We start from the raw sequence: 27,111 nt of genomic DNA, 5'->3' as shown, positions 1-27,111 counted from the left end.
CTTAGGGACAAGTTGTCATGTAGAGACCCAAGCACACTGAAGACACAGGTAAAGGAGAGAAAGCCCCACCTCTGCCCCTAGGAGTGCACAGAAACCCACCTGAGGGCTCTGCACTTCCACAAGTCATGGAATTATAGGCTTTGAGCCAAGTTTACCAGCCTTGAGGCATGGGGAGGTCGCAGGTAATATTTAGGTTACTTTTTTCTCACTTCTGTGATGCTTTTTTCTTCCTGAGATCAGCCAGTCCTCCTCTGAATTTGGAAACCAAAGATTCCATTCTATTCTATGCAGTTTGAGGCATGTCTAATTTACAGGTGACCAGACGCTCCTTTTAGAGGAAGTGAAGGAACACAAGAGGTAGAATATTAGAAAATATTCCTTTCTGCAGAACTGAGGTCCAAGCCCAGGACCAGGAAGAGGTTTTCAAAGTTTCAGGAGAGAGCCTCACTTTTGATAAAACAAGACATTATTCAACAATACCCATGAAAGCTCTCTTTGAAAATATTGTCTCTCCTTCTTGCACCATTCACAAACATGTCTGCTGCCCCCATCTCTAGAAAAATCCTTCGCTGAGGCCTCTGGAAAGATTACTTCACACCTCCCTGCTGGCAGGTGGCCCTCCCCAGGGACTGTAAGAGGAGCCAGGGTGCTGCTACTTATAGCAGCCCTCACGCCACTCTCGCGGACAGCTGCTGATTTTGGAGTCACTTTAGAGGAAGAAAAGAAGGGCTGGTCACTGCACAAACGACATAACAATGTCCAACTCGGATTACCTTCCAGACTACCCACTCAACTCAGATTTAGTGAAGAGATTAAAGTCTGCCCTGGATGCCAAAGATGAGGAGAGAGTGGGGGATTTAATCTGCACTGAAGTCACGCCCGTGGACGCCGTGATAGAACTGGCCAATGACGACTGGATGAAAGACCCCTCGGCTCAGCTGCCCCCCGGCATGCTGCTAGGTAACCAGAACGAGCCTGCTGCATCTGGGACTTCATTACTAAGTTACGCTGATGGGTGGGCAGATCCTGGAGGTAGAGGGGCAAATGTTTGAAAAAAGCAAATGATACGTACTCGGATATCTGAATCTCGTACATACGTGCATACACGCGTACTGCATAGACCGTGTACATGCGTGTGCTACATAAGCAACAAGTGCAAGACAACACAAAAAAACTAACCCTTGGTGCCATAATCCACCACAGTGGCTGCTCTGTGGCTCCATTGTCTTCCAAGCTTGTCCATTTGCATGTGTAAATTTCACCCACTGATAACCATATCATACACATAATTGTGTGTTCTGCTCCCCTGAGATCTAAAAAATCTAAAGTATCTTCTATGTTGCCAGTCTTCCTAATTTCAATCCCCTATTGAAATACTTAAACCAAATGCTTACAAAAATATAATATTTGGTTACCTTTTTGCTCCTATAAATAATGCTGTAACGAGCATCTTTATTAGGATTCATATGGCTTTTTTCTTATTTGGGATTATATCCTTACCATAAATTCCTAGGAGCCATATAACTGGAACAAGAACATAACATTTTTTCAAAGTGTATTGTTTCTAAATTGGTTCCAAATTGTTTTCCGCAAGGGTTTCTATTCCCTCTGACAGTGAGGTGATGTGTTTTGCCACAGCCTCACCATGGAGCATCGCTGGTAATGAATGTTTGTATTAAATTGCCATTTAATAAGCATACACTGGTAATTCTTCACTGCCTGCGCCCATCCTTTCTTTGCAGGTCTGGACGAAGTCTTGTCCACAGGATTTTTTCTCTGTAGGCCTCATCAGGTGCAAGACTTGTCTATTTGGGTCTTGGGCAGGAACTCTCCATCTCTTTGAATCATTTTTATCATTTTGTAGGACTTCTTTATGTAGCAATAGAAATCAACCCTTTGTTGTGCTTCCCGAAAGCGTTTTCCTGACCTGTGATTTACTTTTAGTTGTATTGTGCTGTTTCCCAGCTTGTCAGATTAGGGGACGAGGTTAGTCTTGGCCCCTAAGGGACGCTGAGGGCTCCTCTTCACCCCCATTCTCCCTTCCAACATAGGTGCACACATGCACACACATGTGCGCAACATGCAGGAGGAACACGGATGGGACATGCGTGAGAGTTGCTGCTAGGGAATGGAGCTTTCAGGGTGCTGAGGTGCTGAGGTCTGAGATTGGAACTTCTGAGGGGGTCCGCCCTACCCCCTTGGTTTGGGTCTACTTCCTGGGCTGCCTTGCAGCGGGGACTTAAGCAAGCCGCTTTAGGAAGGAACCTTCTCTTGCTTCCTATTCACCTTGGTTTTCCTAATATCTGGCAGGGGTCAGGAGCCATGATCCAAAACTTGGTACCTTCCGTCTCTCTAGATGATTGCCCTGGGGAGATGTGGTTAGGGAAGGTTGTCATCACAAGCAGTGATTGGACCGGGAGTGCTGACCTGTACATCTTGCATTCGCCCTCAAGGCCCACCGTACCCAAGCAGCCCCAGAGGTTGATCTCTGCAAACTGCATCAGTCCCACTTGCCCTCTGGCTCCTGTTGGGTGCCACTAATGAAAGGAGCTGGGGGAAAGCGAGGGCAGGGCGAGTGCTTCCCCGGCCCTCCTTGCCAGATTGCTGCTGGGTTTAGCACCTCCTTCTGCGGAAGGCTCGGCTCCTTCCCAGCAGCTCCTGCCCCTCCTGTGCCATCAGGTACAGGGTTAGGAATGGCCACCCACTGTGGCTGCTGCCACCTGTAGGTGGTCTCCTGTAGCTCCTGTAACCCTGCCTGCCTTCAGCATGCCCTGAGCTCATGCCATCTGCTTTCTGCTGGGATCCCGACTGCAGCAAGTGTCCTCTCAACAGCTCTTCCTTCATAAACCTGTCCCAGCCGGTTAAAGATTTGTGTATTGGGAATCTTGAACCTAAATATCCTTTCTTTTCACATTACTAATTGCCCTGCAAAATCTTTACTGTGTGTCTCATTTTACCAAACACTTGAAACTGTGAAAATGGTGATAGGAAAGTTACATTCCTTCCACAATGAATCCATTAAGTTATAAATTACATACTGATATGGTTTGGCTGTGTCCCCACCCAAATCTCATCTTGGATTATAGCTCGCATAATTCCCACATGTTGTGGGAGGGACCCAGTGGGAGATAATTGAATCATGGGGGCTGTTTTCCCCATACTATTCTTGTGGTAGTGAATAAGTCTCACAAGATCTGAAGGTTTTATAAGGGGCTTCCCCTTTCGCTTGGTTCTCCTTATCTCTTGCCTGCCACCATGTAAAACGTGACTTTGTTCTCCTCTCGCTTTCTGCCATGATTGTGAGGCCTCTCCAGCCATGTGGAACTGTGAGTCTGTTAAACCTCTTTGTCTTTATAAATTACCCAGTCTCCGGTATGTCTTTATCAGCAGCATGAAAACGGACTAATACACATACACATGTACTTTTTCCTACCTAATGATTCAGCAGTGCAGGAACAATTTGATACTGATGACATGTTTAAAGTGCTTGGGTCTCTCCAGGTTGCTTCAATTCAGGATGATGGTATGCTAAATGATTAAACAGGTGATCCTAGGGCACGCCTTATCAGTGACTTTATCACAGAGAAAGCAGGCTGGACTTCAGGATGAGGGTGCAGGGAGCGATACAATCAGACGTTCATTTGGGGTATGCCACTCTGGCTAACATGGGAAACTAGGATTTGAAGGAGGCAGAGAAAGGCTAGAAAGAAGATGAATCTAGCTGGGAGTTCATTGAAGGCAGTTGCCCACGTGAGAAATGGCAAGAGTCTAAGCCAAGGCAGAGAAAGACACAAAGGCAAAGTGACAAAGATGAGAGGAAGGGGGCCCAGGTTCTTGCCTAAGCTCTCCCGTGACCTGTGTGACCTTGAACATGTCAGACCACTTCTTTGAACCTTAATTTCCTCATTTTCAAAAATGGAATTGGTCTGGATCATCTCTAAGCATCTTTACAAATATTTGGGAGGCTCAATGGGAAGGCTGTGGTGATGAGAAGAGGATAGGGCCACCGGCTAAGATAGAAACAAGAGGGATCTGGGATTATGATGATTTATTGAACCTCTACTCCACTGAGCTATGTAACCTCAGGAAAGTCACTTTCTCTCTCCAGACCAACGTCTCCACTTATTAACAAGGGTATGAGATTAGATCACTGCTTCCCACATAGAGACCCACAAGCTTCCTGAGAAAAGCTCCATGGTGGGATGAGCTTGGGAACTGCTTTCTGCTGGGTCCTCCCCTCAGAGATTGCCACGATGACATATCAAAGACTTGGAGGAGTTTTACCCACAAAGGGACTTAAGGATTGCAATTGCATTTGGCGCGGTTTCTCATCTCACCCCAGAATCTCACTTTCATGTCTGCTGACAACCCATAGAATTGGTGATTTGCAGAGGCTCTTGGGGAACCGCTGCTGGCTTGGATCATCTAGGTTCCCTCCTTCTCCATGCTTCCCTGAAGCCATAATCCCAAAGACTCACTGTCGCAGCCTAAAATGGGCGTAGGCTCCTTTTTCCTGTGGGAACAAATGTTCTCTTTCTCAAGGCAAGGGAAAGTTTGGGGGGACTATCTTTCATGGGAGAAAGAGCTGTTTGGATTGTAAGCTACATGTAGGGTCTTTACAATTTTTGAACAGTGGTCAAAACTCATCACAATGACCTTGAAATGCAGCACATATTGGGAATAGACCCTGTCAAGCATCTAAATCCCCGAGAGGAAGAATGTGAAAAGGAAGGAATGATAACACAGGAAAACGGGGCTGGGCCAAGAGAGGGGGCAGAGCTAGGGATGCCCACCCGGGCCAGGAGAAGGCAAGGGTCAAGGCTCATGTTGGCAAAAGTACCTGGGGGAAAGAAGAGGGAAGAGGTTTCTATCCCAAGGACAACCCTAGTAGACAGAAGAACTCTGAGTTTTGTTCAAAAAATGACAATGTGAAAAAATAAGAAAAAGAAAAGTAACCATTCTTTCTGCATGTTAACATGATCACTTGAGGACGTTGCCTCTTGCACTGCAATCACCATGCTCATCGGCCTGTAAACTTATTACTTCCACCAAATAGAACAGAAAGAAACAGAATATATTTTGATGCATCCATGTCAACATTACCACAAAAAAAAAAAGCATAGAGAAAAAGGGGTATCCAATGGTGGAAAGAACTTTTTCTGGAGAAGTCCCTCAGGTGAACACGTGCCCCCACCTTGGTGCAGGCAGAAGTCAAAGGAACTGAAAATTTTAACCCTAGCAGACATTGGGGCAAAGCACAGAACATACCCTGAGGCAGGCATTAGGCAGGAGAATGGCCATCAATCCGAGTTCTCTTAAAGAGGCAATTGGCCCGTGCCCTTGCGAAGACACCTGCTCTCCTGCAAGGATGGACCTGGGACACTCAACATCCTGCTGGGCTCACTGAGGCTAATCCCCCAACTCCCTACAGTCAGCCTCCCCATCCCAACAGGATCCTCCCAGCCAGGGCTGCACCTCCTCTGCTCACCTTTGCCATCTCATCCTTCCAGACCCCAAGCAGGGGAGGTCACCTCCATTGGAAGGCCATCCCTGAGCTCTGGGACAGAAATCTTGCATCCTCCCTCCATGAAAGCATAATGCCTTTAGTCTCCATCCATTACTGAAATGCATGGCCTTGCTAGGCTGGTTTTTATATACCGACTGGACAATTCAAACCCAAATGCAACCTCCTCCAGGGCAAGAACCTCACCTAACACTCGATTATATCCAGAGCCTAGCACGGGGTTTTAGCCCTGAGAGAAAGCTCGGACTCTGGGTGCAGTGATTGGCATGGAGGAGCCAAGCTCCTTTGCTCACCTTCAGCTGGGTGGGCACAGACTGCATTTCCACAGACACTATCGGGATTTGTGTTTCTGCAGAGAAATATTTAATTCTACTTTCTGCTAAAGCCAAGTCTCTATTGTTTAATATTAGTAACAACTGCATTATTTGTGCTTGCCTCTTTTCAATACCAATTGGCTCAGTAGCTGCAGAGAACACAGAGAGGGAGAAAGGACGGCTGGGGGAGGGGCAGTGAGACCCATCTCGCCCCCCAAATGCATCAACTGTACAATTTGGTAACTAGTGTAATCAAACGACTTAAGAAACAACTGATTACTAATTGCTATTATTAAGGATGTCAGCATTCCATGATTTTGCTGCTGATATATTATATACAAGTCAAGATGCCACTTGAATTCTTGATTGAAATAGAAAAATAGAGGCATTATGTTGTGTTTGGGGTAATGGTATTTAAGCATCCAGAGGAAAGTTAAAGAAATACTAATTGAGTTTTTATTAAGAGATCTCACCAGCCGCGTGTATAGGTGGGGAATGAGTGCGGGTAAACACACCACGGACATGTGCACACATGTGAAAATGGGGTCCATTTGCAGAATTAGACTTCTCGTCTAAGGCTTGATGCGGGGCGAACCATGACACATGGGCCATATCCCCTGCTCCTTTAAGTCAGACATCCTTCCTTATGCCTGGAGAATAACATTACTCAGGACAAACCAAATGGTTGACTCTAAGTTAAATGAGCACAGCTCCTGCCTTGGAGGAATCATTTTCCAACGCAATGACAAGAGCGTACCCACTGATGGTGGTGCCGAGACGTGGTGTAATGGGAAGGGCAAGGGACTGAGAGGAAGGGGACCCAGGTTCTTGCCTAAGCTCTCCCATGACCTGTGTGACCTTGAACATGTCAGACCACCTCTTTGAACCTTAATTTCCTCATTTTCAAAGATGGATTGGTCTGGATCATCTCTAAGCATCTTTACCAATTGGACTAACTCAGGTTCTAAGACTAATGGCTTGTGTTTGTGGAGGGGATGAACAAAGCCTCCCGACCCCCATTGCCTTCCCAGGATGATGGATTCTAACAGGGGCCTGTGTGGGCCACGCCCCGCCTTGGAAGGAAGGGCTCCAGTGGTGAGGTTCAAGTCAAGAGGCAGTGAGGATACCAGCTGGAAGGTGCGTAGGAAGCTGGTGTACGAACTCATATGCACAGATTAAGCAGCAGCTTGGCTCAAGGCTTAGGAAGAATGAGTCCCCAAATCAGGGCATGTTCAAACTGAAACTGGGCAAACAGAGGCAAAGAAGGAGGAGTCGGCAATGCATCAAGGACCTGCTGTTCCCTGGAGAACAGGTGACATCATCTCCAAGAGCTCTCACCTTTCCACTCCTCCAGCTGAGGAAAATGAGGCTTGGAGAAGTTGCATGACACACCTTGGGTTCCACAGTCGGCGATATAAACCCAGTGCCCTTTCCTGTGCTCCACGGCACCTGTAGTTCATCCCACAGCTACGTTCTACAGACGGGAACACTGCTGCTCACCTGTGTTGCTAGTCGACAGCCAGTTAGGAGCCGAGTGGGAGCAGGTATGCTTCCTGACTTGTAGTCAGGGACTCTTGTTGCCTACCCACCCAGAGATATTTTGCAGGAAGGTCCCTGAAAAAACTTCCCAGTGAAGCTGTCTACAACCCTTTAATCTGATGTGATGCACATATATGCATATGTACACATGCGCACACACAGTCATGCACACATGCACACACACACACAATCTCAGTAGATGGAGTCCCTGGTTTCAAATCTTTGAGCAAAAATAATCCAAAAAATCACAGGCAAGTGAGTGGGGTGCTAGGCTGGAGAATAAAAACAGAAATGGGAAGCGAGAGGTCACCCACGGCAGGGCAGGCAGGAGGAGAAGCGTTCTGCTGTCTTGACTGCTCACCCCACCAGAGAGCGTGGGGGCAGGGAGACCCTGCTCGAAGCAAAATGAAATTAAACCTTTCTAAGTACTTATAAATCAGCACCTAATGACACTATCCCACCACCAGCCTGAGCATTGCTCTTATTACTTTGATTCACAAGCCAGGAAAAGATCCGGAATTATGCACAAATTATTGTCCCATCTTCTTAATTAACGCTGATTGCAAAATTCTTGCTAAAGTCCTTGCTAACAGACTCAATTATGCGCTGCCTGAATTGATTCACCCAGATCAAGTGGAATTTATTAGAAATACACTTTCCTACAATAACATCAGATTATCTTTGAATATAGTTAAATTATTTAGGAATAAAATGGCTGCAGCAGCAGCCCTCTCTTTAGATACAGAAAAATATCTCCCACCACCTAGAATTAAAATGTTTCTTTGCTTTCTATGAGACACACACCCTAGGCTCTTTTTTTTCCCCCAGAAGCAGGTTGAATCACACTGTGATGAGATGAGATGCATGCCTTAGAGCTAATGGTCCGGCTTCAAAGGCATATGGGCAAGAAAAAAAAATCCTACAGGGTCGCGTCTCAGCTCCCCCCAAGTATGAACCGTCACTGCCCGTGGAACACAGTGAAATTGCAATTAGACTAAATCAGGATATTTTCAGAATCAAAATTGAGAAACGGGCTAATAAAGAAATAATGTATGCTGATGACATACATCTATTAGCATCACTCCCAAGCACACTGGAGAGTTTGGAAAGAACAAAAAGAAAAGAGAATAATAGCGAAGAGGCTTTTCTACCTTTCCAAGATGACGTCAGTTTCCTGCCACAAGTGCTTGGCTTGAGAAATAAACATTCCGAAGGAACTAATTGGAAATGGCAGGCATGCTCTCTATAGCCTGATTCCAGCTTCCCATCCAATGCCCCACTATCTTTTAATGCCAGCCTCTGCACCTGGAGATTGGACAGGGACTAGGTTTGTCTTATTTGACACATCCTGCACATAGTAGGTACCTAATAAATATTTATGGGCTGGGCATGATGGTTCATGCCTGTAACCCTAGCACTTTGGGAGGCTGAGGTGGGTGAATCTCTTGAGCCCGGGAGTTTGAGACCAGCCTGAGCAACATGGCAAGACCCTATCTCTACAAAAAATACAACAATTAGCCGGGCGTGATGGCACACATCTACAGTCCCAGTTACTTGGGGGACTGAGGCAGGAGGGTCACTTAAGCTGGAAGGTGCTGCGGTGAACCGGGATCGTGCCACTGCACTCCAACCTGGCAACAGTGAAAGTCAGTCTCTGAAAAACAAATGAATACATAGAAGTTAAAAATAAATAAATAAGAAATAAATATTAATGTGCCAAATAGCACAGGGAGAACACAGTAGAAATCCTCTGGCTCCACCTTCGAAAGAGGAGCATGTTCCTGGGAGACTGTGACCCAAAGGAAGGAAGTCCAAATAAAGGGAGGCCAGCAGCAAACGTAGGGCCCCCAAGGCATGGCACGTGGGACAGGGAAGTGGGACCCAACTGGGACTTGGGTGTGTAACTCAGAGAAGAGAGGAAGCCCCAGGCAAAGAGATTGGGACGATATTGTTTGAGGCCACAAATTCTAGGCACAGGTGTTTACACTTACTTGGAAAGGCCATGAGGAGCCATTCAGCAAAGGAATGAGGTCATCTTAATTTGTAAAGAAAACACCTGACTCTTTTACCTAACGAGAAGATAGAGGAGAAAGGACAAGTGCCAGGAGATGCCACCAGCTGCCAGCTGTCCCCTCACAACCACCCTCCTCTTCTGCTTTACCAGCAAAATCCTGTAGCGTGCAACGTGCCCACCTGAAGAAAGAAATACAGCTCCCCACTGTGTTAGTCCCTTCTCACATTGCAATAAAGAAATACCAGGCCAGGCGCCGTGGCTCACACCTCTAATCCCCAGCACTTTAAGAGACTGAGGTGGATGGATCACCTGAGGCCAGGAGTTCAAGACCAGCCTGGCCAACATGGTGAAACCCTGTTTCTACAAAAAATACAAAAAGTAGTCAAACGTGGTGGTGTGTGCCCGTAATTTCAGCTACTCAAGAGGCTGAGGCAGGAGAATCGCTTGAACCTGGGAGGCGGAGGTTGCAGTGAGCCAAGATCGCGCCACTGTACTCCAGCCTGGGCGACAGAATGAGACTCCATCTCAAAGAAAAAAAAAAAGAAATACCAGAGGTTTAATTGGCTCACGGTTCTGCAGGCTGTACAGGAAGCATAACGGCTTCGGCTTCTGGGGAGACTTCAGGAAACTTTCAATCATGGCGGAAGGCAAATGGGAAGCAGGCAGCTTACACGGCAGGAGCAGGAGCAAGAGCAAGAGCAGGAGAGAGAGTGGGGTGGGGAGTGCTACACACTTTTAAACAACCAGATCTCACAAGAACTCACTCACTGTCTTGAGAACAGCACCAAGGGAATGGCACTAAACCATTCCTGAGAATTCGGCCCCCATGATCCCATCACCTCCGACCAGGCCCCACCTCCCGCATTGGGAATCACAATTCGCCTGAGATCTGGGCGGGGACACAAACCCAAACCGTATCACCCACTTCCCTTGAAGCTAGGGCTGGTCTTGTTCCCATCAACAATGGGCTTAACAGCAGATGGAGGAGGACAGAAGACAGAGCCGGCAAATTTGAAAACATCAATAGAAAAATATTTGATCTGAAGAAGAGAAAGTAAAATGATGGGAAATTAAATGAACAGGGTCTGTGGGACAAGATAAAAGGTTTAACATACACAACTGGAGTCCAAGAAAGAGAAGAACAAGAGCAGGATGGAAAAAACGATTAAAGAAATAACTACCAAGCGTTTCCCAAATTTAGTGGTAAAAAACATAAGCTTATAGATCCAAGAAGTTCAGCCAACTAGAAGAAGGGCAGAGTTGACAGAAGGGAGTCAGCTGTGTGGGCTCGCATGCCTGGGTGCTCAATTCCTGTTGCTGAGTCAAGTTTACTCTGAGAATAAAGAGCAGGTTCCATGGGAGTGAAGGGGTGAAACGTGTGCAGAGAGAAGGGTGCAATCAGTTCGATATATGGAGATGCATCATGTAACTCTTCTTCCCACAAACCTGCCATGCTCTGTACTGCCTACAGCAAAGGCTGGCCTGTGGGCTGGCTGCCTGTTTTTATGAATAAAGTTTTATTGGAACTCAGCCACCTCCTTCATTTACATATTCTTTATGGCTGCTTTCATGTGAGTGTGGCAGAATTGAGCAGTTGCCACAGAGACCATATGACCTGCAAAATGTAAAATATTTACTGTCTGGCACTTTATGGAAAAAGTTTGGTGACTCCTGTCCAACAGCACACAGTTTAAATATTATAACAGGCATCCAAAGGCCTAAAGATGTACCCTGAGCTAACTCAGCCCTGCCGTTCGTGCTCTCCTGGCTTCTCTGCCATTCTCTCCCAGCATCCCTGCTGTTCTCTCCCCACATCCCTGCACCCACCGAGGCTGATTAGTCACAGGGCTACTCTGAATGTGGTGGGAGGCAGGAGTCACTGTGGGAAGTGTTTGACCGAAATTGACAGTAAATATTTAGACATATTTACAGCAACTTAACACATTAACGTAACATCTATGAGTTTGATTTGCAGACTCGTAATTACCTGTTGTTTTTCAGTTTTATTTCTGCCAGTAACTAATTTCATTGTACTTTGAAAGAGAATCAGACCAGGTGAAGTGGCTCAGGCCAGTAATCCCAGCACTTTGGGAGGCTGAGGTGGGAGGATCGCTTGAGGCCAGGAGTTAGAGACCAGCCTGGGCAACATAGTGAGACCCCATCTCCCACTACAAAAAAAAATAATAATAATAATAATAATAAATTAACCGGCAAGTGGCTCTAGTCCCAGCTACTCAGGAGACTGAGGTGGAAGGATCACTTGCGCCCAGGAGTTCAGGTTACAGTGAGCTATGACTGTGCCACTGCACTCTAGCCTAGGCAAGAGAGTGAGATGCTGTCCTTAAAAAAATAAAAACAGGCCGGGTGCGGTGGCTCAAGCCTGTAATCCCAGCACTTTGGGAGGCCGAGACGGGCGGATCATGAGGTCAGGAGATACAGACCTGGTGAACCTGGTGAAACCCCGTCTCTACTAAAAAATACAAAAAACTAGCCGGGTGAGGTAGCGGATACCTGTAGTCCCAGCTACCCAGGAGGCTGAGGCAGGAGAATGGTGTAAACCCGGGAGGCAGAGCTTGCAGTGAGCTGAGATCCGGCCACTGCACTCCAGCCTGGGCGACAGAGCGAGACTCCGTCTCAAAAAAAAAAAATAAATAAATAAATAAATAAAAACAAAAATAAAGACTGAGCCCCTTGAATGAGAATCAAACTGCAACAAATTAGAATCAGAAAATAAAAGAAAATTCGTGGTCCCTCACCTCGGGTGCTTAAGAAACTCTGGTCCAAGCCACATCTCCACAATACCTCAGTCCCCAGTCCGTTCCTGGCCTTTGCACAGCCACCTCCTCTGCTGCTTCCCGTCCTCTTGTGTGCCAGCAACACACCCACCATCCTCCCAGTGGCTCGTGAGCTCAGGGGTCAGCGTTGGATGCTGAGCAGAGTTTGTTTCGCAGGAAACTTCATAGGATTAACACCTAGAAAGCCAGGCTGGCAAGGGCAGTGGGGATCCTTGACACCACCTAACCATGCCTTGGCTGACCCCAGGGGCAGCTCTGGAACAGAGATGACCTGTCACAGGTTTCCCTGCTTGGGGCCAAAATGGCAGGACAGCTCTAGCGGCACCTGGATCCATCACTGGATCTGGCCACGTTGGGAGGAGCGTTCCTGGGTGAGGCAGCTCTGCAGCTGAGGCAAACCGTGGAGGAGCTAACAGCTGGGGTGACAAGTCCTCCCTACAGCTGGGGCCTGGGGAGCTCATCTCTGTGTCCACCAAAGCATCTAGGCCCCTCCTCTCCTCTCAGTCCTGAATCACAGGCCTGCTGTCTGTGGCGGCTTCATTTCCTACTCAGGTGCCCGTCGGCCTGACCCCTCCGCGTCATCAAAGGGCTGGCTGCCTTCCTGACTGCACCTGTGTCCCCATGCACCATAGCATGGTGGCTAGTGACACCCGCCTCTTGCTCAGGCCAGAACATAGGGTACAGCTCCCCACAGCAATAGATCAAGAGGAGGAAACAGACATCCTGGGGAGGAAATGCACCTTCCGTGTCCCGCACCTCCCTCTCGCTTTGCTCAGATGCCATGTTAGGGGAAAGCGGGCCCTTTCCCTAGCCCATCGCTCTGATCCCTTATTTGAGGCATCCCCATCTTAATACCTGTACCTCCATACAGCAGTGATCTGATTCCACCGCTAGTTAATGGTGGCCGTCTGCCCTCCCACTCAATTCAACACTCCTTAAAGGCAAGGATTTCTACTTTTTTTGTGTGTGAGACCGAGTCTCGCTCTGTTGCCAAGGCTGGAGTGCAGTGGCACAATCTCGGCTCACTGCAGCCTCTGCCTCCCGGGTTCAAGCAATTTTCCTGTCTCAGCCTCCCGAGTAGCTGGGACTAGAGGCGCACACCACCACGCTCGGCTGATTTTTGTACTTTTAGTAGAGACAAGGGTTTACCATGTTGGTCAGCCTGGTCTGGAACTCCTGACCTCAGGTGATTCACCTGCCTCAGCCTCCCAAAGTGCTGGGATTATAGGCGTGAGCCATCATGCCTGGCCAGATTTCTGTTTATTTCTGTAAGCTTCTAGTACCTGAAAAATGCTCTCTACATGTAAACTCCGAATAGAACATTTCCAAACTGAACAGAAATTTACCCTCCCACCTGCCAACTGGGAGAGCATTAGTGTTACTGAACTCTTCAAAAACTTGACTTTTAAAAAATCTTTCACAATAGGCAAAAAGATCTCTTGTCATTTTTAACTTGCATTTTAAGTTAGTCAAACTGAACGTGATTAGCGGTCCTGTGGTTAAGCGTCACTTACAGTTCTTATCATTTTTTTTGGAAGTTTAAAGTTCTAATTTTGGAATTTAACTCCATCAGACAAAACTGGCCTCACTTTGCTGTACGCAGTGTCGACCAAATTGTCTCCCAGACCACCCTTCTCAACTGCAGGATAGGTAAACTTCTTGTTTCTAGAAGGGATATAAAGGATCACAGGGCAGAACAATCACACCAAACCAACGTCAAGAGAGAAGTATTTTGCTCTCTGTGTGAGATTCATAAAAAACAATCAGTCTGAACATGCAATTTGTCTCAAGAGGCAGGAGCTGCAATTTTATCATGTAATTAAATCCCCACGCCAGTTGTAAAGAAACTTCGTCACCTTTATCAGGGAGAGCTTCAATGATACGCTTTCCAGCAATGTCCCCAGAGTCTATAAATGTCCTTCCAGGGCTATTTACTCGTGGTTGTGCACGCTGAGGATTGGGCCGCTGCGTTTTGCACTCATCCACAGCGGATACACGGCGTTCAAGGGCACCTTTGTTTCTGAGCTTCCAAAAAAGCCCTCCTGGGCTGCCAATGAAAGCAGCACTTGACCTTTGGATAAGATCACATTAATAATGAGAAGCGACTGTTGTTCTGCATTATCTGCACTGGGCTTGGTAGCAATGACGGGAAAATAAGTTAGTGAGGTGGTTTCGAAACTCCCTTATTGTGTTTCTCCACTTGATGGAAATGAGATTTCTTAATAATGTGAAATCAGCACAGATAATTTAAGTCATTATTAATAGATGCACTTGATCTGAGGAAGTAAAATGTTTTAATGTTTTGTTAAATGAGGTGTGCTGTGCTAACATTGTTATTCAGAGAGGAGGTTGAGATACTTTAACATTTTTGATATTAATGTCTGTGTGACTAACTCTGGTGGATGGATGTGTCCTGGAACTCTTAAAAGCAGAACTTTATATACCTGCCCAGCTTCTTATTTTTAATTTTTTTTTTAATTCTTCAGGGAGTGGGGTGAAAGAAAGGTGGCTTTAGACATTAAAACAGGAAGAATAAAGACCAGAAAAGGGTGAGAAAGTAACCCCACTGGAAGGCCTGGGGCTGCTGCACCAGTTTGTAGTGAGGTTACTATCGCAGAGTCCAATCAGACTTAGTACATGGCCATTTACAGAAACCCTTCAGGTAAAAAAGGGGAGAAGGAAATTGACCAGGTCAACAATGTGCACTGGCATATTTAAGAAAGAGTGCACGGAGTCTCACAATGTCCACAAGGGTAATGACCTTCTGCCCCTGTCTGTCCACTTGGACGTTTCCAGAAGGAAGCCAGACATTTGCCAATGACCTAGGAAAGAATCTGAACATTTGCCCTTCCCCAAGAACAGAAGAAAACGGCAGGGTGTCCTGCAGCCTCGAAAACTCTACCTCTTGGCTTGAAGGCATGGAAAGTTGTGACCATGGAGAAAGAGCGCGACCCTGCCACAAAGCCCGCCAGCCCCAGGTTTCAGCCTCAGCTGGATTAATCCTTGGAGGCTTCCGGGGAAAAGAAAATCACTAGTCAACTCAATGGCAGGAAGCAAAGATCCCAATGTCACGTGAAAATAATAATCACCATTCAAACGCTACCATTTGGATACCCCATTATAATTTCAAGGCGGATTTTACCTTTTTCATCTCATTTGATCCAGAGGCAAAAACTCCCTCTCATTAGCTACCTACACTATAGAACTCAGTTATAAAGAACTAGTGTTTGTGTCTCTTGCAGACGAAACATTATGCTTATTATTTAAGCCTCCAAAATATTCTTTGCAAAATTATATTTAAATCCAGTTGACTTACCTGGCAAATATTAGAGAAATTCGGTCTATTCACTCAGTTAGCCAGACACAAGCCGGGCCTCCTCTCCTGCTTGGAGATTCTTGCCTTCCTTTTCCTAAATTCACTTCATGGTCTGCAACAAAAGACCACAGCAATTACATTTGTTTAGTATTCTGCCATGGTCCACCCACACAAATGAGCTTCCTCATCAACTAAGTACACCATTTGAAAAACTAAAACTATTAAATGTACTGCCTTGGAGAAAGTTACATTCATTAGAATCCCTCTATTTCAAGAAGGGCACTGTATTTGTTTAGAAGCATTTCCTTGACCTGCACCCTGGAGTAGACGTTGAAACCCCACGGGCCCTGGCAATGCACAGAACAACACTGAAGAAAAAAGGGGGAGGATTTCCATGGCTGTACCAGAGAGAAAGGAAACAGACATGGAAGTGAAAAGTGGAATAAGGCTGTGCAAACTGTGATGGACCCCATCACATCCTCACTGTGACTGCCAGATACACTAAGTGATGCTATTAGTGGGCTAGCTTGAAAACAAACCAACCAACCAAGAAAAATCAAAGAAGCCCATGGTGGCCGCCATTGTGGGAGGAGAGCGGAAGGTACACAGTGCAAGCAAACACAGAGGTCAAGGACAACACCAGGAAGCAAAGCACAGGGGCTCTCAGGCGTTCTCAGAGGGACTCTCAGTTCTACAAAGCCAAGAGTGCCAATGAGAAAGGGAACTTAAATGGTCATCTGTCTGACATGAGTTACTCTTACTGTACAGACATGCTTTGAATGTTTTCAAATAATTTGCTGCATTTATGCCATCTAAATTCGGGTATAAATATCAATGCATCAAAACAACCAACAACATCTGAACCTGAAAACAAGAGAAATAAACTTCTAGTGCCCCAAACAGGGAACCCATAGCAGTGAGTCGCTGTTTCAGCCACGCGATTCGCAAGGATAACAGATTCCTATGGGCCTGGGGTTTGAACGCTGCCTTGCGGCATTGATTGACTCAGCCTGTTGCTCTGATCTGTTGAGACCTTTTGGAATCTTGGCTGTGTCACGCTCCATGCCACCCATCTGATCGCTAACTTTCCACATATGCATTCAAATCACGATACGTATCACACAGAATGGAGGTAAGTCCAGGGATAAAAGCCATTCCACACTGCATTGAAAGGGTCACAGATTCCACGCCTGCCTTTCACAGCAATGGTTCTCAAACTTGGCTGCATGGTAGAAGTTCCTGGGGACTCTTTTTTTTGTTTTGGAGACAGAGTCTTGCTCTGTTGCCCAGGCTGGAGTACAGTGGCATGATCTCAGCTCACCACAACCTCTGCCTCCTGGGCTCAAGTGATTCTCCTGCCTCAGCCTCCCAAGTAGCTGGGACTACAGGCACATGCCACCTTGCCTGGCCAATTTTTGTATTTTTAGCAGAGACAGGGTTTCACTATGTTGGCCAGGCTGATCTCAAACTCCTGACCTCAGGTGATCCACCTGCCTCAGCCTCCCAAAGTGCTGGGATTACAGGCGTGAGCCACCACGCCCAGCCACCGGGGGACTTTTTAACAGTCCTGATGCCCAGGCTGCACCTCCAGCCCATTATGCCTGAAACTCCCAGGTGGGCTCCAGGCATCGTGTTTTTTAAAGTTCCCCAGGTGATTCATTTTTGCAGCCAAAGTTTGAACCACTGCTGTCAAGGCATCGTGTGCATTATTTCTCCAGTTTGCATTATTTAGCCAAAGTTTCCTAAAGAAAGACTCACACTGCTTCCATCTCCTCCAAGAGGCTGTCATGAAATTGGCATTGCAGGTTGTTGTCTATACCCCCTCCGCATATTTATGATAACCCTGTCACAGAAGAAAATTCTAGTCCACCCCGACATGTTCCTAGTGACTCACGGAGCTCCAGGTGATTCCACTCCATTTTCTAAATGCTCCCAGACCATCTTTTTCATAATCCGTGTAGGGATCTTGCCCAGGTCTAATGTCAAGATCATCAGTCTGAGCAATCCAAAGTCTCTTTCCATTTGAAAACTAAACCTCTAGACTTCTGGTCCTTTTTTTGTTTTATCACAGTTCCTCAAAGACTTTGACAATTGTTCAGCAACTTCATACACAAATTCACTCTTGAAAGAAGTTGAATTTGTATATGTGCTAAAGTTGGCAAAGAAGATAAAACCTGAGTTGTATCTTGAGGCTATGTATTGGCTTTGACTAAGCAGAGAAGGGTGAGGACCAAAAAAATAATGAGATTAAAATGACCTGACCCAAGCAAGCTATAGATAATGTGAAGGCGGCAGGCAACAAAGACCACAGTCGAGAGCACTGGGTCAGAAAACAGTGTTATTCACGCCACTACAGGGCATCGTTCAGCTGCTGGGAAAGAAAGCCAAAGAACTTCCGTCTGCTGGAGTCCTCCGCTCCTTGCTTTCTCCTGTTTGATCCTTGCAGGCAGGGGTATTATTAGGTTTTTTGCCTTCAAACCCTCAAACCTTAAGACTCACCCTAAAACATAAAAAAGATTAAATAAATGCTTATTGAATGAATGAATGAAAATGAATGAATGAATGGGTTGGTTTTCAGGTTGTTTGTTTTAATGCAATCATCAACATGTGGCTATTATTGTTCTTTAAAAAAAAAAAGACAGCTCTCTGCCATGCTTATGAAGTCATCTGCATGTCCTACTTATGAACTAATGCTATCTACCATGAGCTATTTTTAAAGCTCTCGGGGAAAAAAAAAAAAAAAAAAGTCTGTTTCTTGACTACGATGCCTTACCTACTGAAATCAAGCTTGGATATTTAGGGAGCTGTTGATAAATAACACTGGAAAGCTAAATTTAGCATCTGGTGCAGTGTGGAATGGCTTTTATCCCTGGACTTACCTCCAGTGTCCCACCCCTTTTAAAAATAACCAATGACAAGCTATATCAGGCATCAGAAAATTTGCTAGTTTAAAGTGAAACACAGGTTCAAGTTGGATCCGATTATAGCTGTGCATGAGTAAGTCCTTCAGAAATGTATCTAATCACGAACAATCAGTCCGAGAAAAACTAAAATGGCAAAATGGCTATGCTTAGAGAAAGGAAAGACCCCGAGAGCTTCATATTGCGGGGAAATGAATAGTGCAACTACGGAATACATAACTGAAGGGGAAGGAGATGAGCCCGAAGCCCATCATGTTGTTCTGGTGGACATTTGAGAAGGGACATGGTCTCCACTGTGTTACTGTTGGTCATTTTATGCATGCAAACGCATTTGATCTCCAATGAAGGCTCTAAGTTCCTAACAAATACGGTCCATTTCTTCTTTACTGATGCATTTTCCACTGCCCCAGCAGAGTCCTATGCACACAGTGGGCTCTTTGAAAAAAAATCTCTGCTGTTCCCACTGACGACATTGATGCTGCTTTTGCTACTGATGACGTGGATAAGGGAGATAAACTTTAAAAACATGTGAAACAAGGTTTTAAAGAGTTCTCAGGGGGCATAGAGTAGCCAAGTTCTTTGTTTTTTTTGTTTGTTTGTTTGTTTTGTTTTTTGAGACGGAGTCTCACTCTGTCACCCAAGCTGCAGTGCAGTGGCATTATCTCGGCCCACTGCAACCTATGCCTCCTAGGTTCAAGCAGCAATTCTCCTGCCTCAGCCTCCCTAGAAGCTGAGATTACAGGGGCGTGCCACCACACCAGGCTAGTTTTTGTATTTTTAGCAGAGACAGGGTTTCACCACGTTGGCCAGGCTGGTCTTGAACTCCTGACCTCAAGTGATCCACCCGCCAAAGTGCTGGGATCATAGGCATGACCTACTGTGCCAGACCAGGTCTTCTTACAAAACCTGGTAAGGATCTCTACAGGTGGGAGAAGATGGGCTGTGCAGTGAGGTCCACAGATCTGAGGTAAGTCCCCACACTGAGCACCCGAGATCTGCCCCAGGCCAGCGGAGCGTCCACGTTACTATGGTGTTCTTCCCTAAGGGCGAAAGGCAACAGATGGCCAAGAATAAGAGCAAGAACCACTGAGGAATTTTAACATTGAGCAAATTTCAAAGAGTCCAGTCCATTCGCTCTCTCCCTTATTGACACTGAAGACGTTCTCTGTGTGGAACACCATGCAGGGCATGGAGAACTTCCCAGAGAGGAAGAGGCAGCCCCCACCGTCCTCCAAAAAGCGCATGGTGAAGTGGGACACAGAGAAGGAACCAGCAGTAATAGTTAGAGTGCCCAGTGCCACAGTCAGGGTGCAAGGACAGACATCAGGACTGGTCTTGGAGGTCAAGGGAGGCTAAGCTGTGTTGGAGGATGAATGAGGCTGGCCAGGCAAGGAGGGGAAAATAAGAACCGCAGGCAGAAGGAACAGCCTGCACAGACACCTGCAGAGAGGAAGGCACTATCCGGGGACCGCAGATCCCTATGCTGAGGTGTGGCGTGCTCCAGGGACAACAGTGAGGGCAAGGTAGGAAGCCCTTGTACTCACGGGAAGGTGCTTGGGCACAGCTTTGTCAGGACTGAGAAACCTTGAGAAAGGTAACTGAATCTGTGAGTCCCAGTTTCATCACCTGCAAATGACCTCAAGGGTAACCACCTGCAGGGATACATCTGACACAGAGTCTCTAACAGTGGGTGTCCAGGGAGCAGTAGCCCCCGAGGGCAGCTGGCCCTGACCCCCCAAGAGCTAAGCCCAGTGGGCCCTTCTGCAGCCTCAGAACTGAGTCTTTGCCCAGAGGTCAGATAAACATGGTAAAAAAATAAACTCACGACCCCCATGGCAACCAACTGGGGTCGTGGCCAAGCCTCCCCCCACACCCAGCTGAAGTTGACTCTCACCCATGTGAGCTCCTCAGCTTTCATGGCACAGCCCCTGTCCCTTAACCCCCCTGCATCATAGATGTCCAAACGTGGCCTCATCCCTCCCCACCCAGCACCCTGCAGCCCTCCTCTGTAGAAGAGAGGTGGGTTTTATCATTTGGGTGAACCTCCAGGCCTGGGGTCAGTCTGTGCACGTAAACTCATGCTTGTAACAAGGGTCAGAACAAGGGTTCTACAACAAGGGTCAAGATACCTCTATATCAAACCATAAATGTGTGTGATTTCTACTCCACCCTTTGCTGCAACCTCTTGTAAGGAAAATCAAAGGTCTCCCTTTGCCGGGCACCCCTTAGTTACAAAAGATCTTGGTGAAAGGGGCAACCCAAAGGCCAGGTTACTCTTCCAAATAAAGAGCCCACATAGAAAGCCTGCTCTGGTTGGACACTCAGAGGTCGGGGGACACTTAACGAGAGGTAGGGGGAGTCACAGGGCAGCCTTTGTGTGCAGAGAAGAATGAGAGAGAAGAAACTAGCATAAGAGGAAGCTTAGGAAGCTCGACTGTGACCAAGGATGTGCAGCCCAGTGAGCTGTATTCCTTTATTTCGCATCTCTTTTTCTGTTGCTTCTCTGCTGTTGCTTCCTGCAACACCATGTGGGGATGGGATCCCATGGGTCCCCAGGTCTAACACTGGCCATGAGCAAATGGGGGCTCATGCTAATGCCCACCTCCCTGGGCGAGGGTCTGCTTAGCTCTCCCGGGCACATACTCCACTGCCCTTCTCTCTGCTCATCCAGGCAAAGCTCTCCTGACCCTTTCACCTCCCTCCAGCCTCTGCTCACATAGTTTGTATTGTAACTCATGTGCACAAGCCAAAGAACTCTGTCGCTCACCATCATTGGCCCATTCCAACCTCCTAGTGGGGAAAAACAAGAATGGTTGAAAGAAAGAAAGAAAAACAGGCCAGGCACGGTGGCTCACACTTGTAATCCCAGCACTTTGGGAGACCAAAGTGGGCAGATCATCTGAGGTCAGGAATTTGAGACCAGCCTAGCTAACAAGGTGAAACCCTGTCTCTACTAAAAATAAAAAAATTAGCTGGGTGTGGGGGTGAGAATCTGTAATCCCAGCTACTCAGGAGGCTGAAGCAAGAGAATCACTTGAACCCTGGAGGCAGAGGTTGCAGTGAGCAGAGACCACACTGCTGCACTCCAGCCTGAGTAACAGAGCAAGACTCTGTCACAAAAAAAAAAAAGAAGGAAGGAAGGAATTGCATATGATTTATATCACAAGAAAAAAAAGAGCTTATTTAATTTTTTGACAATAAAATAAAGCCCTGAACCAAACCTTAGTAAATAACTCATAAGTTACTAATCAAGAACTGTTACCATTCATTTGAAAAAAAAAAATATGGCATTTCTCATCTTCAGCAAGGGACACACATTTGGGGATCAGTTATTCATCCCTGGAAGAACCTCACCGGTACCAGCACCCCAGATCATGTCTTTGGGAACCCCCTATCTGTCCCATGGAGCCTCCTAACACCCAGGGACACTTATCTGGAACCTGGTCATTTGCAGTGTCCAGTGGGGTCTCCCTCACACATCCTCAGGCTGGCCACAACCCTGGGAACACACATCTGCTCATTACTGGTCATGGCAACAGAGAACATGGATGGGATAAAAAGCAAAAAGACACACTTCAAACCAAGAAAGAGAAGGCTCACTTATTTCAGGTAGTAATTACTTTTTTTTTGAGACAGGGTCTCACTTCACTGCCCAGGCTGGAGTACAGTGGCACAATCATGGTTCCTTACAGCCTCACGTTCTAGTGATCCTCCCCACCTCAGCCTCCCAAATAGCTGGGACCACAGGTGCACATCACCATGCCCAGCTAATTTTTTTTTTTTTTTTTTTTGAGAGATGGGGTGACTCTTGCTCTCTTGCCTGGTCTCAAACTCCTGGACTCAATCAATTCTCCCATCTCGACCTCCCAAAGTGCTGGGATTGGCCAGACACGGTGCCTCAGGCCTGTAATCTCAGCACTTTGGGAGACCGAGGTGGGCGGGTCACTTGAGATCAAGAGTTCGAGACGAGCCTGGTCAACATGGTGAAACCCCATCTCTACAAAAAATAATAATAATAATAAATTACCTGGCCATGGCGGCACATGCTTGTAGTCTCAGCTACACAGGAGGCTGAGGTAGGAGAATCACTTGAACCCAGGAGGTGGAGGGTTGCTGTGAGTATCATGAAACATTATTCTTCTTTTGATTTTTCCCAACTATTTATAAAAGTAGAAACCATTTGTAGCACCCAAACCATACAAGAGCTGGGAGTGGAGAGCGCCGACTAGTGACAGCAGACAGACCCTTTCAGCCCTATCACCCTGCGAGTAGGTCCTGCTACGTGGCACCGCCTTCACTTGGAGAGAGACTAAATCCTGGACAGCCAAGAGCCCTCTCTGGAAAGTGGCTGCTGACAGTGCTGACCCAGTTCTGAGTAGGTCCTACCTGATGAACTGGAAGCCAGCAGAGTGGTGTGGGGGACAGAGGACGGACTCTTGAGACAGACGCACGTGGGTTCCAATCACAGCATAGCTGCTAGCTTGCCAAGAGGCCGTGGTCATGCTATTTCCTTCACGTGGTTGTTATTGGGAGTAAATAAATAAATATGGTAATACTTAAAAAGCAACTGGTATACAATGGGTGCTTCATAAATATTTGTTTCTTTCCTCTGAGCTTAAGACTTTTATTTCCAGATTCTAAATATAGTACTTCAAAAAAAAATCTGAGAAGATATTACTTATTTGCTAAGTATTCTGGTCACTGACATCATATTTATAAGTGAGTCTCTTACTCCACATAAATAGGTAAATTCAATGCTATTTAAGACTGGGGAATCATCTGCCCAACAGCAGGATAAACAAGTCCATCACAATTAATGTGTGCTGGGAGTCTGCCCTCGGTGCATGGAGAGCTGCTTTGGAGCTATCCAGATGTGGCCTGTCTCTGGAATTAGCATCTATATCATCACAAAGGGGGTGGCTGAGCACTGCAGCATCCCAGTGCTCACATGCCCCTGGTCATATCAAGTAACCATGATCACATCAGAGCCCACAGGAGTTATAAATACACCACCATCGAGCCCCAACTGGATGACAATTGAGTAATGACAATAGAAATAGCTCACACTCCGTAAGACCATCTTTCCCGTTCCTGAACTGAAATCGACGGTATCGTAATGGAGAGACAGCCAGAGCCAGAGAGAGGAAAACTTCAAATCTTTCAAAAGACAGAGAAGGAGCCGCAAGCTCGAGCAGGGTCTCCAGTGCTGGAATATCACACCGCCCTGGTCGCAGGGGACCTGGAGCATCTGAAGCTCCTCATGGGCCAGTTCTTCCAGGATGCCAATGTGGTGTTTGAGATCAATAAGGATGAGATGGAATGGCAGGTGAAATCTCCAGCCACGTTTGGACTGTCAGGTACCCTTGTTCTTTAAAGCTCAGTCATTTATTTTTAAGGGGCTACTAATACTCTCCTGGAATGTAAGGCTCCCGCGTGTAGACTGGGCACAGTGGCACTGGGTTTAACCTATACAAGAAAAGGACATCTGACGAAGTTTGCTCTGCAGTAGTTTTAAAGTGTAGGTTTTAAGTGATGGCCTATAAGAGATCCAACTGGAAAGGCAAAGCAGCGATTGGCGGGAATGCCTGTCCGATGACGCTGTGTGTGCCTCTTGTCTTTACAAAGGAACATTGGTTTGGGTGCAGAGCTGCCTGTGCCTGCATCTGGCAGCCAGGGAGGCGGGCGCTGAAGAAGGAAAGTCTCTCCTTCCATTCTGCCCGGAGCAGCCTCTGGCACACAGCTCTGTGTGAGGTTCTTCTATGAATCTGCAAATGCCACAGCTACAGCAGGGTGACCGGGGCACAGCCAGCACCAGTAGAGGCAGGACCCCAGGGCTCTCTGTAGATCCTCCTCCTGGAATCTAGGGAATCCCAAGAATGGGGAAGGAAAGGGGAAGAAACCAGAGGTCCTGACTTCGTACATGTCTGCAGGTGCTCTTGCTGCCTGAACATGGTGACTGTGCGCTGGGCAGACAAGCAGACCTCCCAAGTGGAGAGAGGTCCCCTCCTCCCCCTGCCTACTCAGGATGTGCAGACGCTTGCTGACCACCATGCTGCATCCGGGCCTTTCTCGGCTGGCACTGCTTTGGGCACCCCACCTGCCACCGGCTCAGATGCAACATATTTACCAGGAAGGTTCATGTGTTGGAATCTACAGCAGCTCTGCCAGACCATGGGATTTGAGAATCTGAGGTCAGTGGCCGGTGGCCAGTGTCCCATGTCCCTGATTCTTAAGCTCCGGCAGGCAAAGAATGAGGAAGGTCGGCTTCCAAAGAACTGACACAGTTCTGTTTATACCTCACATGGGAGAAGAGAATAAACTCAAAACACTGTCAGTGGGCCAAGCAGCTTCTGCCAATCAGTGAGGCGGTGGGGGCTGTGGGAAAGGCAAATGGCAGTTCCTGTCAGGGCTGCATGTCCCAGCCGAGTCCTTCTGGGCCTTCTCTCCCTCACCTATCCCAGGCCAAAAATACCAACTGCAGCTCTGGACATACACACACACAAATGTCACCGTTTCAAATAGATAGTCATGTTCACCCATCATTTGCACATTCTGTATCCAAAATCAGGTTCCTCTTTCCCTCCTGAATCTTCCCACCCCTAAGTTCTGCTGCTGTCCTGTGGCACACCTGGACAACAGGACGCCAGGGCACGCCCACAGTGAAGGGATGTGCGCTGATATGGAGGAAACCACAGCCCCCACGTGAGTAGTGGCCCGAGGCCTCCGCACAGGCTGGGAAGAGAGGGAGGCAAGCTCAGGCTGCCTGGACTCCAGTCTCCTTCAGCACAGCCACCTGACAGCCCGGCAGCAGATCCAGCAGCAGAAACGACCAGACCCTGTTTGAAAACAGTGGCCCCACGTGCTCTCCCATGAAAAGACTTCCCGGTGGCCAATTCCAGCTCCCCTGGTGGGGAATTGAGCACACGGAGCAGGTCCCCAGCGGCCACCACCTCAGTGCCCCTCCGTGATGGAATGCCGGCCCATCCAGCCCGCAGTCATAGAGAGCACTGACATGGGTGAGCTGATGCTTAGAGGGACGCACAACATGCAGAGAAGCCTTAATCCATGTCCCTCCTGGTGGCAGAACTGGGACCAGAGGGCGGGAGTTACAGAAAGCGGATTCAGGCTTCCTGACTGCATCACCAGGGACATGGAGACGGTGCTGGCCCATACTGTGGCTGAGCTAGATCCCCACCTACGGCTTCTTCCCATCAGTCCCTAGGAAGACTCAGGAATCCAGAGCAGGTTTACTGACCTGCTAGGGTCAGGTGGGGCTGGGTTGGGGACTTAGCATTCCCCAGAGAAGGCAGTAAGTAGTTTTCATCTCTCAAAAAAACGAATCGAATCAAAAAACCAAGAGCTGGCGCCTGCAGGAATGTAGGTTATTGTTACCACCGGGATAACAGTGTAGATAGACCACATCCATCACCCCCTCCAGATCGGACCTGGTCTTCACCGGGAAGGGCAGCTCAAACCCATGCAGGTCCACGTTCCCGGGGCCTCTGGCCACCACCATTCCACGCCAGTCCCACAGCTCCCCCGTCCCCCACCGAGTGCGCAACAAGCTCCAGGCTGGGCCCTGGGGACTCAGGGCGGCTGGAACTCGGCACCACATGCAGGTAGGTAATTAATGAATGGGCTTTCAAGGCTGCTCAGCATGGGTCCCAGGAAGGAGGTGGCCTGTGAAAAGGGTCTCCTCTGCGGCTCATTACAGCCACGGTATCGATTCTTCCATCATTATCAGAAGGCCTTCCTGCCATGTGAAATCCTGCCCCTTGATGTGTATTCACCAGGGACTACGTCCCCCATTTCCACGAGCGCTCCTGGCCGCTAACAACCTTCCACGGGCTTTTTGAAAGTGCCAAAGTTTTCAGAGAAGTAAAAATGTGTAGCACCTGCTCCATTCATCCCTCAAGAAAGAGCAACCCTATACACACACACACACACACCCCTAAAAAGCGCAAAGAAACAAACCAGAATTGTGCTGAATGTGGACCGCCACATCAAAGCGTGCTTCTAAAAACTCAGCCACTTGCAAGAGAGCTCAACTTTCTCTGAGTCCTTTTCTTGAACAACCTTGGTGATGTGTGGGTCAGTTTGTTTTGTGCGTTGTCTCTTCTTAATGACAAAGGGACAAGTTTGGGGCTCAGCTAAGGGAGTACTGGATTCGGGAAAATTCCACAACCCACTTTCCTCTTTCAAGCTGCCCTAACTCAGGGCCTGGAACGGGTGGATTCCTCACTTAAATTCGCCTACCGTGCACCCTGCTTGGACAGCTTTTAACTGACCCCATTTCCCAGTCACCCCCGTATTTGGCAAAACCCTCTTGCTTCTCAATACCTGGCGCCCCATCTCTCTGGCTCCGTTTTAGCCTTCAATCTCTCCTTCGTATTTCTTCCTCTGTCTCCGCCTGTCTCTTCCCAGTGTGTCTCTCTGCTCTCTGTCTCTGTGTGCGTCTCTGATTCTATGCTCTTCTCCCTACAGGCCCACCTGGTACCTACCTTTAAGAGACGCTTCACCCTCTTTCCGCCTTAATGAACACCGCCCACCACCACCACCACTAACCTCCCCCTGACCTTACATTCCACCTCCCTCCCCGCAGGCCTCTGGACCCTGGAATACAAGCGCGAGCTCACCACGCCCCTGTGCATCGCCGCGGCCCACGGCCACGCCGCCTGCGTGCGATAC

At 47.7% G+C, this 27,111-nt stretch overlaps 1 protein-coding gene across 1 annotated transcript in view; it reads left to right on the top strand.

Annotated features, from left to right (window-relative positions):
- Positions 1 to 755: 755 nt before the first annotated feature.
- The window catches only part of ASB18 (ankyrin repeat and SOCS box containing 18), an 82,221-nt gene continuing 55,865 nt past the window's right edge, over positions 756 to 27,111 (top strand). Inside the window, exons 1-3 of the mRNA XM_011980332.1 lie at positions 756 to 960; positions 23,658 to 23,780; positions 27,026 to 27,111. Coding sequence (XP_011835722.1) covers positions 756 to 960; positions 23,658 to 23,780; positions 27,026 to 27,111 — 414 coding nt within the window. The remainder of the gene's footprint in view (positions 961 to 23,657; positions 23,781 to 27,025) is intronic.

This window comes from Mandrillus leucophaeus, unplaced genomic scaffold (assembly GCF_000951045.1).
Source record: "Mandrillus leucophaeus isolate KB7577 unplaced genomic scaffold, Mleu.le_1.0 Scaffold21, whole genome shotgun sequence".
Taxonomy (NCBI): domain Eukaryota; kingdom Metazoa; phylum Chordata; class Mammalia; order Primates; family Cercopithecidae; genus Mandrillus; species Mandrillus leucophaeus.
Note: the sequence above shows the minus strand (reverse complement) of the source record. Positions and strands in the feature narration are given on the sequence as shown.